This window comes from Sander lucioperca, chromosome 8 (assembly GCF_008315115.2).
Source record: "Sander lucioperca isolate FBNREF2018 chromosome 8, SLUC_FBN_1.2, whole genome shotgun sequence".
Classification (NCBI taxonomy): domain Eukaryota; kingdom Metazoa; phylum Chordata; class Actinopteri; order Perciformes; family Percidae; genus Sander; species Sander lucioperca.
In genome coordinates this window covers 5,693,365-5,708,325 of record NC_050180.1, presented here as the reverse complement: position 1 = coordinate 5,708,325, position 14,961 = coordinate 5,693,365, and the positions used below count along the sequence as shown (strand labels likewise).

General features: G+C 40.6%; 1 protein-coding gene across 1 annotated transcript; it reads left to right on the top strand.

The window, feature by feature from the left end:
* The first annotated feature begins 326 nt into the window (after nt 1-326).
* Nucleotides 327-13,805, top strand: LOC116053545 (lanosterol synthase (2,3-oxidosqualene-lanosterol cyclase)). Its single transcript, XM_031304621.2, has 22 exons — nt 327-630; nt 2,538-2,706; nt 3,063-3,201; nt 3,573-3,681; nt 4,089-4,210; nt 4,478-4,574; nt 5,311-5,446; nt 6,658-6,766; nt 7,094-7,212; nt 7,387-7,484; nt 7,703-7,730; nt 8,559-8,615; nt 8,785-8,856; nt 9,062-9,112; nt 9,285-9,434; nt 9,675-9,771; nt 12,178-12,283; nt 12,601-12,666; nt 12,751-12,831; nt 12,968-13,138; nt 13,347-13,425; nt 13,584-13,805. Exons 1-22 carry the CDS (start codon nt 617-619, stop codon nt 13,719-13,721), a joined length of 2,208 nt encoding a protein of 735 aa, XP_031160481.1. The 5' UTR covers nt 327-616; the 3' UTR covers nt 13,722-13,805.
* The last annotated feature ends 1,156 nt before the right edge of the window (nt 13,806-14,961 follow it).

Below are 14,961 nucleotides of genomic sequence, written 5' to 3'. Positions count from 1 at the left end.
TTGTGTTGTTTTTTTGCGCAAACTCGATGATGTGCTTTTTCCTAAAGTGTGTTAAAATCTCTGGAAAAGCTGCTTTTCTTGTCTTTATTTAACACACATTGACTTACTTAGATTGCATCCAGCTACAATCCATTGAATGGCTTCTGTTGTTTAAACCAATTTTTGTATTGTTGAGTTATGAAATCGTCTAACAACTATATACTGAATAAAAGTGTTATTTTTTATGTAAACGTCCCATTTAGTCCAGTTGTCATTTATTAGTTTAACAGGCTGTGCTGGGGCACTGGGTCATCATAATCAATATGTGAGCACATGTGTAGTATTTGTCGTAGGAGCGCTCTGATTGGAGGACCTCGCAGCAGACCTGCCTATTTCTCCGCCCAACCGGTTTGTGATTGGACAGCTGAGTCTCTGCTCATGTCTCTCCATGTTGAGAACTCATCGGACGGCACCGCGATGTCCGCTGGGAAGTGTGAATTGCACTGAACGTTAACCTATACTTTCTCTAAAGCACTACAATTCCCATTAAAAGAGCAGAAGGGCCAGAGCTTTCAGAGCACCTGAAAAGAAATTCATATGTTCCAGCGGACGATTTAACTCAGTGTCTGTCACAAATATGACGGAGGGGACGTAAGTATTTATTTATTTTATTTAACGGATAATGTCGCCAAAACTAGTGGCTTTCAGCGTTTTTATCCGAAATGATGTGAAAGCGATAGGAGGTAATTACGTGGCTGTCAAAAGTTGGCTGACTAAATTGACAGTTCTGATAATTTGAGTCTTCTTGGGTGGGGAGTATGTATTCTAAATGGACTACTACAGTGTAACTGTGCTTTATAAAATAAGGTAGTTTGTTGGGTCATTGTGTCAAGTTAGCCGACTAACTATAAGTTTGACCGTTGAAGTGGAAACGCTAAGGGTACTCAGAGTGGACGACAAGTCGTATATGTCTTTTCTGTCAGTGCTATCATTCAATGCATATGCAAAAGTGGAAAATGGTACCTACATTTAGTGAGTGCTTCTAATTTATGCTACTTTAACCCCTTTCTTCACTCTATTTCAGAGGGATATATTTTTTATTAAAAACATGACAGCTGCAGTTGCTTTCAAAAAAGTAACTTTTTAAATTAAAATTCTACATAAAACCCATATGCTATGCATTTAATATAGATGATGCAATATGATCCATTGTTACAGGTGAAGCAGCCCAACGTATATCAAGTAGTAGCTCAACCAGCTAATGCATCAGTTATTATGATCAAATGTGCTATCAGGAGCCATTCTGCTAAATGAGTACTTTAACTTTACCATACATTTTGCTTTTACTGTAAATATTGTACTTTTTACATCATGGTATTGCTATTTTTACTTAAAAATTAAGATCCTGTTCCACCACTGTATACAGAGGCTTGCAAAATAACCCTTGAACTTTTCACCACAACCACAAACGTAAATGTATTTTATTGGGATTGTATGTGATAGACCAACACAAAGTGGCGCATAATTCAAGTGGAAGGAAAATGACACATGGTTTTAAAAAAACATTTTACAAATAAAAAACTGAAAAGTGTGGCGTGCAAAAGTATTCAGCCCCCTTTACTCTGATACCCTTAAATAAAATCCAGTACAACCAATTGCCTTCAGAAGTCACCTAATTAGTAAACAAAGTCCACCTGTGTGTAATCTAATCTCAGTATAATATATATATACTGTTCTGTGAAGGCCTCAGAGGTTTATTAGAGTTATTATTAGAGTGAACATTAGTGAACAAACAGCATCATGAAGCATTTTCCTTCCACTTCACAATCATGTGCTGCGTTGTGTTGGTCTATCACATAAAATCCCAACGAAATATACATTTACATTTGTGGTTTTAACGTGACAAAATGTGGAAAAGTTCAAGGGGTATGAATACTTTTGCAAGCTGTTTTGTAAGCTGTATGCTTACAATTAAGGCAATTATTGAACCAAGTTTAATAGCTTATTTTCCATTTGACAGAATCAAATTCCATAACTGTAGATATACCCCTATAACAGGTTTGACTATTGAAATGGTTTGTGGATGTCCCAATCAAATAATGCAAAACAAGATAACAAAAACACAAAATAATAATAAAAATGAATCAACACTTCAGACACAGCTAATACAGGTAGAACATACAAGGAACAATGTCAGTAGGTTTTAATTTATTGTATAGGTTTTCATGGTATTTCTGATCCCCTGTGAATGAACAGCCAAGTTCAAACTGATTTTGAAGGAGAGGAAAGTTACCTTTAAATATATATTTATATTCCCATATACACCTATAGACACTGTTTTGGATTGTGTATCAGGCATGAGTAGAGGGTTTTGAACACATAAAAATCACCTAACACCTGTATTCTCAACTGAATTATTGGTTTCACTGTTGTAAATAGTAAATATTTCTATTTGGTGAGACTCTATCACAGCTTGCATATGTACTACAAAATATATGTTAAGTTTAAGAATCCAGTAGTAAACTGGGTTCACATAAAAATACTTGCTGTTCTTGTAGGCAGCTGCGGAGGCGCGGGGGGCCTTACAAGACGGAGCCAGCCACAGACCTGAGCCGCTGGAGGCTGACTAATGTGGAGGGCAGGCAGACCTGGTGCTATGTGGAGGATCAGGACACCCCAGACAGAAAGCAGACAATGCTGGAAGCCCATTCTCTAGGCTTGGACACGGTAGGTTTAGAATCTTTTTTTATTTATTTATTCTTGTTTCAAATGACAAAACAAATGCTTGACTGTGTAATTCTCTCTGGACAGTTTGAACAACAGTATAAAACAGACAAAATAGCAGTATATAATGAGAATAAAGTATGTGAATAGTGAATGATATCAGATCTAGCCCCGTGGATGTCCTACATTATCAGGCTAGGAACTAATAGACTCCTTAGACTTACTTATTTTAATGTACGAAAATTAAAGAAAAATATGTTTTTAGCTGTTTCTGTTCGTGGTAACCAAAGTCCTGGCAGAGCCCTGAAATGTATGACATGTGTCTGGTGTTCATTTCTAATCACCCATTCTCTCCACAGAGTACGTTTGTGTCTGGCTCCCCAGCTGCCCACACAGCTGTAGATGCAGCTCTGAAGGGTATGCTCTTCTACAGCCACCTCCAGGCCGAGGACGGTCACTGGGCAGGGGACTACGGCGGACCTCTCTTCCTGCTCCCAGGTAAGCCAAATCCTCCTCCTCCATGTCCTTATATTTGACACCTGTAATGTGCAGCAGCTATGTTTTGTCCTTTGTGTAAAAGAAAAGTTTATTAAAGCCACTATGTGTAGAATTTGGCATTGTGATATTTTGTAAGACACCGTGGCAGACAGAAGTGCACACTGCTTTAATTACACCAGGGGACATGATTTCTAAAATGTACAGAGAACATTTTAACAAAATGACCTCTTTGTGGTATGTGATGAAAGATGATGGGGAAAAGAGGGAGTGCGGCACTAACCATTATTCAGCAGAAGATTTCATGACACCAGTGTTTGTGTGCATGGGCTTTTATGTCTGTCACTGTATGGGTGTCCATTTCTGTGCTTTAGGTCTCCTCATCACGTGCCATGTGGCTAAGATCCCTCTGGCTGAAGCCTGGAAGAAAGAGATGGTGAGGTATCTGCGCTCTGTGCAGCTGCCAGATGGAGGCTGGGGTCTGTAAGTCAACAGCACCATTTTTTTGTCTTATGATATGCTCACATGCCATATCACTAAAGTGCTTCTTCTGTAAGATGTGTAAGGTCACCGTAACAGCCAAGAGATGGTAGACGTATGCTTTACCCAGTATCGTTTATACCAAAGGTTAACTCAATAAAGTGAGAAAACGTCCATTCCAGAAATGATAGGGTCAGTGTTTATAGTGAGATGTAATGTTATGATGCAAGTAATTCCATATGACTGTTAAAGAATTGCTACAGGAAGACTGGTGTAGTACTTACTAAAAGTGTCCATTCATCCCCACCGTTACATAAGAATTACAGGACAAACGTCTAAAAACATACAGGCTCGGGCTGTCTGAAATATTGCTTATGGCAGCACGGTGGATGTGTTTGGTTTTTCTTCAGACATATTGAAGATAAGTCTACCGTCTTTGGCACAGCGCTGAGTTACATCTCATTAAGGATCCTGGGAGTAGAGCCCGATGATCCAGATATGGTTCGAGCCAGGAACAACCTGCACAGCAAAGGTGGGAAAGAAGAGGTTGAAATGTTCCCAAAAAATACAACAGAAGTTGTTGATTACTGATCACCTGTCTGTACTGATAACACACAGTTATAAAAACACACTGCCATCCCCAAAAATGTCCAGATGTGGGGAATATGTTACTGCTTTGTGATTAGTAAAGGCATATTATTTTAATGTGAGCTGTAGTCAATGCTGGGCTATAGTGTGAATGTAAATTATTTATGGTAGTAGCTTCAAACTGAAGCTGCCTGTTTTTTATTTTGTGTAGGTGGCGCTGTGGGGATTCCCTCATGGGGTAAATTCTGGTTGGCCATTTTAAATGTTTACAGTTGGGAGGGAATGAACACACTGCTACCAGAGATGTGGTAAGTTCTAACATCCCATATTATCAGCATCAGTCATGCTTTGAAGGTGCAATTGATGACATTAATAACATGGATAACATTCAGCCACTAGATGTCACACTCCCCCTTTCATTGCATTCACATCACAACAGGTGGTTACCTGGCAACTTCTAAGACCTACTAACACTTTTGGCTCACAAGCCTCGTCAGAAGCTGGAACCAAACTTCATCGAGATCTTACAGAGATTAACGAAACATTCATTTTGGACCCGCAATTTAAAAAAAAATGGTTATTTCACAATCATAATAACCACACCTTTCTAAAAGCTGATTTTCCAAAACAGTTTACTATTCACATAACAAAGGGCTGTAGCCAGTAAGTGATGTATATGTTTGCACACGTTTACAATTTGCAATCAATAGACGTTTTTAAATGAAAAACATGCGTCAAATATAAAATACTCATGAAAAGACACAATAACAAAAAGGTTGGTTGGATGTGCACACTATGATCCTTCTTAGCTTGTTCATGCTAAATGCCCAGTTTTTCTCTGTCTTCCTTTCAAGCTGCTGGTGGAAATGTAAATGCTATCATTGTCTTGTGCAACAGAGGATATTTCATAGCAAAGACCAGACAGTGTGTGTTCGATTAATACATTTAAAAAGAGAGAGAAAGAGAGAATTTTCTGAGTCCATGTCAAACATTTTTTTTTTCTGTATCAATTCCGGGATGACGGATGCATTTGATCTGTTCCAGGTTGTTCCCCACTTGGATGCCAGCACACCCCTCTACCCTGTGGTGTCACTGTCGCCAGGTCTACCTCCCCATGAGCTACTGTTACGCTGTCAGACTGTCTGCAGACGAAGACTCCCTGGTCCTCAGCCTCAGACAGGTGCTGGAACCATCTCATTCCACAAGGGGGGCGGGAAAACTCAGAATTTTAACACCGTTAGAAGAGAGGCTTTGTAGATGATATGTCCTAATAATATTACATAATTAAATATCAATATTAAAAGTCAGAGGTGCAACTTATTTTCATTATCAGTTAATATGTCATGTATTTCTTTGATCAGTTGATTAGCTGTTGATTCTTTGAAATGTCAGAGAAAAAGTAAAAATGCCCATCACAAGTTTATAGTCCAAAGTGAGCTTGCTTGTTTTGTCCAACAAGTAGCCCAATACCCAAAGATGCTTGACTGACAATTATATACCACAGAGAGGCAGCAAACTGTCATCCTTGAGAAGCTGGAAACAGAAAATGTTTGGCATTTTAGCACTATAGATGACTGAAATGTTTAAAACATTAGCAAAATTGTTGCCAATTTATTTCCTGTTGATTAAGTTATTCAATAATTTATTAACCAACTAATCGTTTCAGTGCAAATAACAGTGAATGTCAGCTTTTTGCTGTCGGATGCTTACAGTTACAGTGCAGGATTGATTATTGTCATAAGAGTTGAGTTAACATTTCAACTCTAAACATTTTTCTACTGGAAAAAAAACTTAGTTTGAAAGCAGCACATTTGGGTTTTTGAAAAGACATTATTGGCAAAAGTGGTAAAAAATGACAGTACTTTTGGAGAAAGTAGAAAACTATCAACATCACAGACTGATATTATACAGATGGATAACTAAAGAAAGGAAAAACAAACATAATGTGTCTTAGTAAGGTGCTGGGCCACCTCAAGCCTCCAGAACAGCTTTTATTCCTCATAGATTATTCAAGTCTGAGCTCTACTAGACATAGAGTTCCGGTTGCTCCAAAACCTCTCGTAGTTCTTCAACTTGGTTGAGATCTGGTGATTGTGAAGGTCAAGCATCTGCATTGGTTATATTCCCTTACTCATTTAGTTAGACCCCCCCTTACCTTTATATCAGTGTAGGAGTATGAAAGGGTAGAATCTTCCATTTCTGTGATCCACCTTTTAAACCACGCAGATGGAACAGCCCTATGCAGTTTATTTTTCTTTCTTTCTTTCTTTCTTTTATTTTTGGCAGTATTGAACTGAAATGATATATGAACCACTTCTTCTTTACATATAATATATAAACACACAGTATGTTTATACATATGCATAACCAATCCTGCTCTTTGTTTATTAGGAGCTTTATGTCCAGGACTATGCAACCATTAACTGGCCTGCTCAGAGGAACAATGTGGCAGCATGTGACATGTACACACCTCACAGCACACTGCTCACCGTCGCCTACAGTAAGCATGCACAGCACACTGGGCACCATGATAACAAACCACCTACAGAAGCATGTTGCTGCAAAACAGGCAGCACGCAATGATCGTTCACATGAAATTGATGAGGATGTAGTTAACACAGTTTGTGACTGTGATTTCCACACTTTCAAAGATAAAGGGGATGACACACAAATGGGTTGCACATTGCAGATTAGCAATGCACTCAATTGTGACAAACATATTAGGCGTATCCCTGGCAACAGGATGATTTTATCAATGATAAAGAAAAGTTGTTTTGCCTAAAAGTTTAACTCCCCTAACCTGGTGACTGTTCCTGTTGCCCTGCAGTGGTGTTGAATGTGTACGAAGCCCACCACAGCACCACGCTGAGAGGAAAGGCCGTCAAAGAACTGTATGAACACATCCAGGCTGACGACAGCTTCACTAAATGTATCAGCATTGGACCGGTAGTATATACACAGATAGAGAAAACACAGATATCAAAAAACAAAGGAAACTGATAAAAATAGAGTATTGGAAATATGTATGCTTGACACAAGATTAAAAAACTCACCCTATTTAAACTGACACTGTTAAAGAAATAGAGGGTGGGAACATGACGTATTGGACTTTCTCCTCAGATCTCCAAGACGATCAACATGCTGGTTCGCTGGTATGTGGATGGTCCCTCCTCTCCCGTCTTTCAGGAGCATGTGTCCAGGATCCCAGACTACCTCTGGTCAGTCAGCCGGTCTCTAACAACCTATTTTTGAAACAAAACAGACATCTGTTCTATCACTGACTATAACAAATTAGATGTTATATTCAATGTTCTTCGCTATATATAATGTGTAATGTTAAAAAAAAGTACATTCAGTTGTAATAGGTCCTTAACCAAAGATGTGCAAAAAAAATATATACAATTGATAAACTAACAATAAGTTCTCTGTGTTCCAGGTTGGGATTAGACGGCATGAAAATGCAGGTGAGAGTTTGTTGAGTGTGACAGTACACAGTTGTACAGATGATGTAGTAGTAGTAGTAGTAGTAGTAGTAGTAGTAGTTTTGTAGCTGTTAAATCATTATGGTGTCTCGCCCTTAAGGCTCACTTTTTTTTTCTCTCCTTTCCTTCTGGTGAGCCTCATCTAATCCAACATACTCAAAACCTACTCCCTCTCATATCTATATTTATAAGACAGTACCACGACTCACAACATTTCATACTATAATCACAAAAACACTCATCATACACACACGGACACGCCTATTCATGCACACACAAGCACCTCCCCCACCCCCATTGTGAACTGTCCCCTGTAGCATTTAGTCAAATACTGTCTTTATATGTTTTATGTTCTTTGTGTTCAAAAGCTCTGTTTATGTATGCCAAATAGTCTTTGTATACTGTATGTTACATGTCTCTTACACTCATTTGGGTTATGTAAGGTTTGTGGGTTTTTATAATAATTTGTATATCACCTATGGAAAAACTTAATAAAAGAAATAAAATAAAGGCTCACATTTAGGAGTGGTTAAGGAGCTCAGATATTCAGAAGGAGCTCTGAGTACAAATTTCTTTTGCAATGAAAGGAGTCAGTTATGTTGCAGATAAGCGGTGGAGAAATGGACACATGTTCTTAAAACTACCTTAAAACTAAATCAACTTTTCACCTTCCAATTACATTCTTTTAGCCAACTTGCTGGTTTCACACTTTGTCTTTTGTCCTGCAGTCAGAGTTTCAGCACTCTCAGTTAGTTCCATTTTAACTTAGTCGGAGTGTTTGACCACTTTGTCCTTTTTTGTTGTGCACAGGGGACCAATGGATCTCAACTCTGGGATACTTGTTTTGCTGTACAGGCTTTCCTTGAGGTAACGCAAAAAGAAAAAGAAAAAAAAAGGCTACTCAATGCAAGCGAGCAAGCAGGCATATATAATAAAGATCTAAGAGTAGAAGTATGCGTGTTGGCTTCAAATCTTGGTTAAATTGTATTATGTAGCGGTAGCTGATTATAATTAGTTGTTTGTTGGGGGCTTTCAGGCAGGAGCCCAAGATAATTCCAGACTAGCCGAGTGCCTCCGAGATGCCCATCAGTTTCTCACCATCACACAGGTACCACCAACATCTCAGTTACACACAGTTTTCATTACCCAGTAGGAATAAAATCTATATTTTGACATTCTACTGGTATAACGTGTTTGGCAGTGCTTCAGCTTCTGTTTTTTTTACTACCAAACGCATTCAGGTGTGCTAAAGATCAAACCTGTAATATGAACTGCTTTTAACAGTGATTTGTTTCTGCCTGATACTCTAACAGATACCTGAGAATCCTCCTAAGTATCAGAAGTACTACAGACAGATGAACAAGGTAAAACTAATATCACAAAAGAGCCACTTTTCAACACTTATTATAATAAAAAAAAAACTCAAATGCCTTTGAAAAGGAAGGCAAAAATAGCCTCTGAAAAAAACATTTCTTGGCCTGTTGACTTGTTTGTGTGTATGAATGCATTTTGTATCATTGCGTTCTTTTTTGTCAGGGAGGTTTCCCCTTCAGTACCCGCGACTGTGGTTGGATTGTGGCAGACTGCACGGCGGAGGGCCTGAAGTCAGTGATGCTGCTGCAGGAGCTGTGTCCCTCCATCGGCCAGCTGGTCCCCTCAGAGCGCCTGTATGATGCTGTCAATGTGGTGAGTCTGCACTCAATACATACCTGGAAGACTCCTCATACTACCATCAGTTAAAGTATTTTTTTGTTTTTGGTAAGCACATAAATATGCAACCATTGTCATGTTTCCCAAGTTCATCTTTTATGAAAAGCTCCAGAGGTTTTATTTTGATAACACTGGTTTAAAGGAATAGTGAAAAAAATGGACTGTAGTCTTTCAGTATTACAGCTCCTTCACTATGTGTCTGTTTTCTCCTTGTAGCTGCTGAGCATGAAGAACTCTGATGGAGGATTTGCCACATATGAAACTAAGAGAGGAGGGAGACTCCTGGAGCTACTCAACCCCTCTGAGGTGTTCGGTAGGTCTGTGGGGTGGGGGGGTGGGGGGGAGTCCATGGTCCTCAGTCCACGTAGAGTCTAAAGATACTATGTTACACAGGCTCTGTATTCTGCAGACCACTCTACCTCTGTCTCCTTTTAAAAACTCACTTGCCCCTCCCCTCCATGAAGTACAGCTGAGCTGACGGTGCGTACAAACTATATCCCATCATAGGGCCTACTGCACAACAAACTCCAAAAACCAGCTTTGAAAAAAGTAGGCCTATCTAAATATCTGTGTGAATGCGTGCATATAAACTAAAATGTTATTTACTGTATATAGTGCAACCAGTGTAAATTATATATTATTAGCAATACATGCATAATCAAAATGTCTGTTAAAACAAGGAGCGAGCTCCTTGTTTTAACAGACTTGTTAAACCGATCCTTGTTTGTTCCTCACCAGGATCAGTTTTCTAGATGACAATGTATGTTTATTTTAAAACAACCACAAGTAGATTAAGTGTTCATAAACTGCATATCGGCCAAAAAAAGGCCTAAGTGCCACAAAGTAACAGACTGTATGTGACAAATTCTGAAAAGTTACAGACTATTCCTTTCTTTATAATAGGCATACATAAATCACAATCATACTAGGGTAAATATAGGCTACCATTTGGGCCTGCACGGCAGCAGGAAAGAGACGCAGAGATGTAAGACACCGGATCTCTACCTTACGGTGGTTTCGGTACACCAAACGTAGATTCGCGCTCTGGAGTTTGGCTGATAAACTCTGCCATGAGACCCTGAATATCCAGTTCATCCAAAATGGCTTTGTGGAAGTGAAGCAGTGCCATGTGTGAAAGTCTACTCTGAGTGATAGTGCTACGGAGCCAGGTTTTCAGGCAGCGAAAAGCTGAGAAAGACCTTTTGTGAGCCAGCAGTAGACACTGGTAAACAGAGGCACAAGTGGATCAGCTTTTCCATCTCGGTGAAGAGCCCTCTTGTTTGTGGATGTAGAGCTGATACAAAGTGAGCAAGTTCTTTAAGAACACACTGAAGATAAATTAAATAATTTAAAAATTACTAAAAGTATCCTTGAATGAATGAATGAATGAATCCTTACCCCAAGTGAAGGAGTTCAAATACCTTGGTGTCGTGAGTGAGAGGACAATGGAGCGGGAGATTGGTCGGAGAATCGGCGCAGCGGGTGCGGTATTACATTCAATTTATCGCACCGTTGTGACGAAAAGAGAGCTGAGCCAGAAGGCAAAGCTCTCGATCTACCGGTCAATTTTCATTCCTACCCTCACCTATGGTCATGAAGGCTGGGTCATGACCGAAAGAACGAGATCCAGGGTACAAGCGGCCGAAATGGGTTTCCTCAGGAGAGTGGCTGGCGTCTCCCTTAGAGATAGGGTGAGAAGCTCAGTCATCCGTGAGGAGCTCGGAGTAGAGCCGCTGCTCCTTTGCGTCAAAAGGAGCCATTTGAGGTGGTTCGGGCATCTGGTAAGGATGCCCCCTGGGCGCCTCCCTAGTGAGTTGTTCCAGACACGTCCAGCTGGGAGGAGGCCTCGGGGAAGACCCAGGACTAGGTGGAGGGATTATATCTCCAACCTGGCCTGGGAAGGCCTCGGGATCCCCCAGTCGGAGCTGGTTAATGTGGCTCGGGAAAGGGAAGTTTGGGGTCCCCTGCTGGAGCTGCTGCCCCCGCAACCCGACCCCGGATAAGCGGACGAAGATGGATGGATGAAAAGTATCTCTCTCTTCATCCCACACCCCAAACATGACGTACAAAATGTTGTGGAACAGAAACAACAACCAGAGATATTTACAAGAAGAAATGTTATTGTCATCGCAGTTTTAAAGCTTTGCCACCAGGGGGTGCTGCAGGTGCACCCCCACTTTCCACACCTATGTTTAATGCACTTCACCGCCAGATATGTTTAGTCTTAAAACATTACTTTCAATCTACTGCATGTTATTACGCTTAATTGTGGAGATAGAAATTATAAATAAGTATAAGTCCATGGCTAAAGATTAACAAAAGGCCATGACATAAAAGGTCACTGAATTAATTTCTTGGAATCGTTGTCATAATGATAGCATGATACAAGTTGGTGCATGATTGGACTCAGAGCCACTCGGTTCACGCTGCCAGGACTGCCAGAGTTACTCAACCTGCAAATATGCAGATGGAAAAAAGGGAAACAAAGAGCCAAATATAAGCATGCCATTTCTGTCTCCTTTCAACTTTTTCAATTGGACTCTGGATATGTTGCAATATTATGGCCTTAAATATCAAAGGGCAAATATATTGTCATGTTCCCTGTTAAAAAGAGGATGCAGTGTGTGTTGTGAAATGTGATGTTTGTTAGTAACACTGTGTTCTCTCTCCCGCACACACACACACACACACACACACACACACACACACACACACACAGGGGACATCATTATAGATTATACCTATGTGGAGTGTACTTCAGCAGTAATGCAGGCTCTGAGGCACTTCCAGAAGGCCTATCCTGACCACCGTGCTCAGGAGATAAGGTATACTACACACATCTATTAGTTTTAATTACTGAATGGCACAGAAACTAATCTGATGAAACACGCATAAACCTTGACCAAGCTAATTCCAAACTAAGCTGGCTTTAAGCCACATGTGTTAAAATCATATTTTTTGCAATCTGGTATTTGTTTAAAAACTTGAAATTGTTTTAAAAAAAGAATAAATGGCAGAGAGAGCCATAAAAAAACACTGACACACACAGACACTTTTACCTAAATCATTTCTCAGTTCTTGATGATGTTCAGAAGAGAAGATGTGGAGGGTTTCTGTTAATGTTTGTTGGTCTCGTTTTAAGGTCCACTCTAAGAGAAGGACTGGAGTACTGCAGGAAGGTGCAGAGGCCTGACGGATCGTGGGAAGGGTGAGACTGCACTTTCTGTTGTACTACCGGATATGCTAATGCAGGTCATGTTTAATAGAAAATAATTATTTTGCTCTTGCTCAGGTCCTGGGGAGTGTGCTTCACATATGGAATATGGTTTGGCCTTGAAGCCTTTGCTTGTATGGGTCACATCTACCAGGAGGAGTAAGTGTTCCACTGATCACTGAAGCTTTATACTGAACCAAGCACACAGTGTAATCTTTAACTTGCCAAGCCACACAGGACACAGATAAACTCCTAGCTCACGTACCTAATTGCACTACTGTGCCTCTGTTAACAGGGATGTGTGCGTGGAGGTGCACAAAGCTTGTCAGTTCCTGCTGGACCGGCAGATGTCTGACGGAGGCTGGGGGGAGGACTTTGAGTCGTGCGAGCAGCGGCGCTACGTCCAGAGCAGCAGCGCTCAGATCCACAACACCTGCTGGGCTTTGTTAGGCCTCATGGCTGTCAGGTAAAGCTCAACTCAGAGGCTTGGTGTTTACACTGGATCACAATGCAACTGGATATGATGGGATCATCTGCAAAGATTGTGCTGTTGCCTTTAATTACATGCATGCTATACAGTTGATTCACCTGACTACCAAAGGGACTTGAAGTTGTTGATAGTCAATTAAATCCACTCAAATTATTTCAATCAAATCTCTTGTGTGCATAACCAGGCATCCTGACAGGCGGGCCATTGAGAGAGGGGTGAAGCTGCTGATTGACAACCAGCTGCCCAATGGAGACTGGCCACAGGTGAGTCTCTGAGGCCCATATATCTTATTAATTACAAGTCCTACACTGTAATTATATTTAGCTTACGCCGCAAGTAACTAAGAAACCAATGAATCTAATGATGGTATAAAATATAATGTGAGCTTTGATATGTGATGTCCTCTGCTTCCCCTCCTCAGGAGAATATTGCAGGTGTGTTTAACAAGAGCTGTGCCATCAGCTACACCTCCTACAGAAATGTCTTCACAGTCTGGACCCTCGGTCGCTTCTCAACGCTTTACCCCAGCAGTCCGTTGGCTGGGAAGGTCCAGCTGTGAAGACTTTTTAAAAAGGTGCATCAGACTTTGTGCCAGGATAACAAAACTGAATGTCAACAACAGCCACCAAGTTCAGACAATCAATGGAAAGTCTGTCTTTTTTGTTGGTGACATGAGCTGTCCTAATGGAGTCATGAGTCTTAATGAATCGCAGTCAGCCTACCAATGTCTACATGTAGCCCTTTATAGACATTTAAACACTTCAATTGTGTTTTCAGAGTTGAATCTATCAGATAAAGTAACACATTTAAAGGTGCTCTAAGCGATGTCACGTGTTTTTTAGGCTACAACATTTTTTGTCACATACAGCAAACATCTCCTCACCATCCGCAAACTGCCTGTCCCCTGAACACACTGTAAAAAAACGCAGTCTCTGTAGACAGCCCAGGCTCCACAACGGCAACAAAAACAAACTGCGCCAACCTGCACCACCAAACATAACAAACAGTATTCCAGCCAATAACCGACAAGAAGGATTTGGTTGAGCCATCACCGCAGCAGCGTTAGCACGTAGGCTACTTCCACAATGCACATTCATGAGGGGGAGAGGGAGAGGGAGGAGGAGGGGACGCGATGAGGAGGAGGGAGGGGCGAGCTTGTTTGACAATACTTCGAACGTCAACAAGAAGTAACGTCACCCAACATCGCTTAGAGCACATTTAATTCTCTGAATTACTTTCTGTGTTGACATTCCAGGACAGCTCATCCATCAGAGCTACTCCCTAAACACATGTGATAAAATGCTGCTTTCTGTGACGCCCAGTTAGTGTGCTCTGGTTCATAAAGTAAATTAAACACGTGTCCATGTTGCCTTATATCCCTGTCCCTCACTTCACTACCATTTTCCTTTAGAATAAATCATGGTTCTATGGTATTAACTTGACTGGATGTGTCTTCAGTGAATGTATTTGGCCATGAACTTTACCTGGCTTGCTTTATATTGGTTTCTGCTCAAATATTAAACACAGAGCACATACTGTATGGAAATATAAGTATGACATAAAAAGCAGTCTTTCTACCAAAACAGAGGCCTCACATATTGACTACATTTGAAACAGTGAACATGATGTTAAACATGATGTTTTAACCTTTTTTTAGAGCGGGAAGTTGGCAGAGCAGACACATTTTTCAGCAATGCCTTGCACCACCTCCTACTGCATCAGGATTAGTTTTCCTGTTAGCTTGAGTATTTCTTGAGTGTGCAGTCTGACAGTTGCTAGAGGGAAAGAAGCAGAGAGGA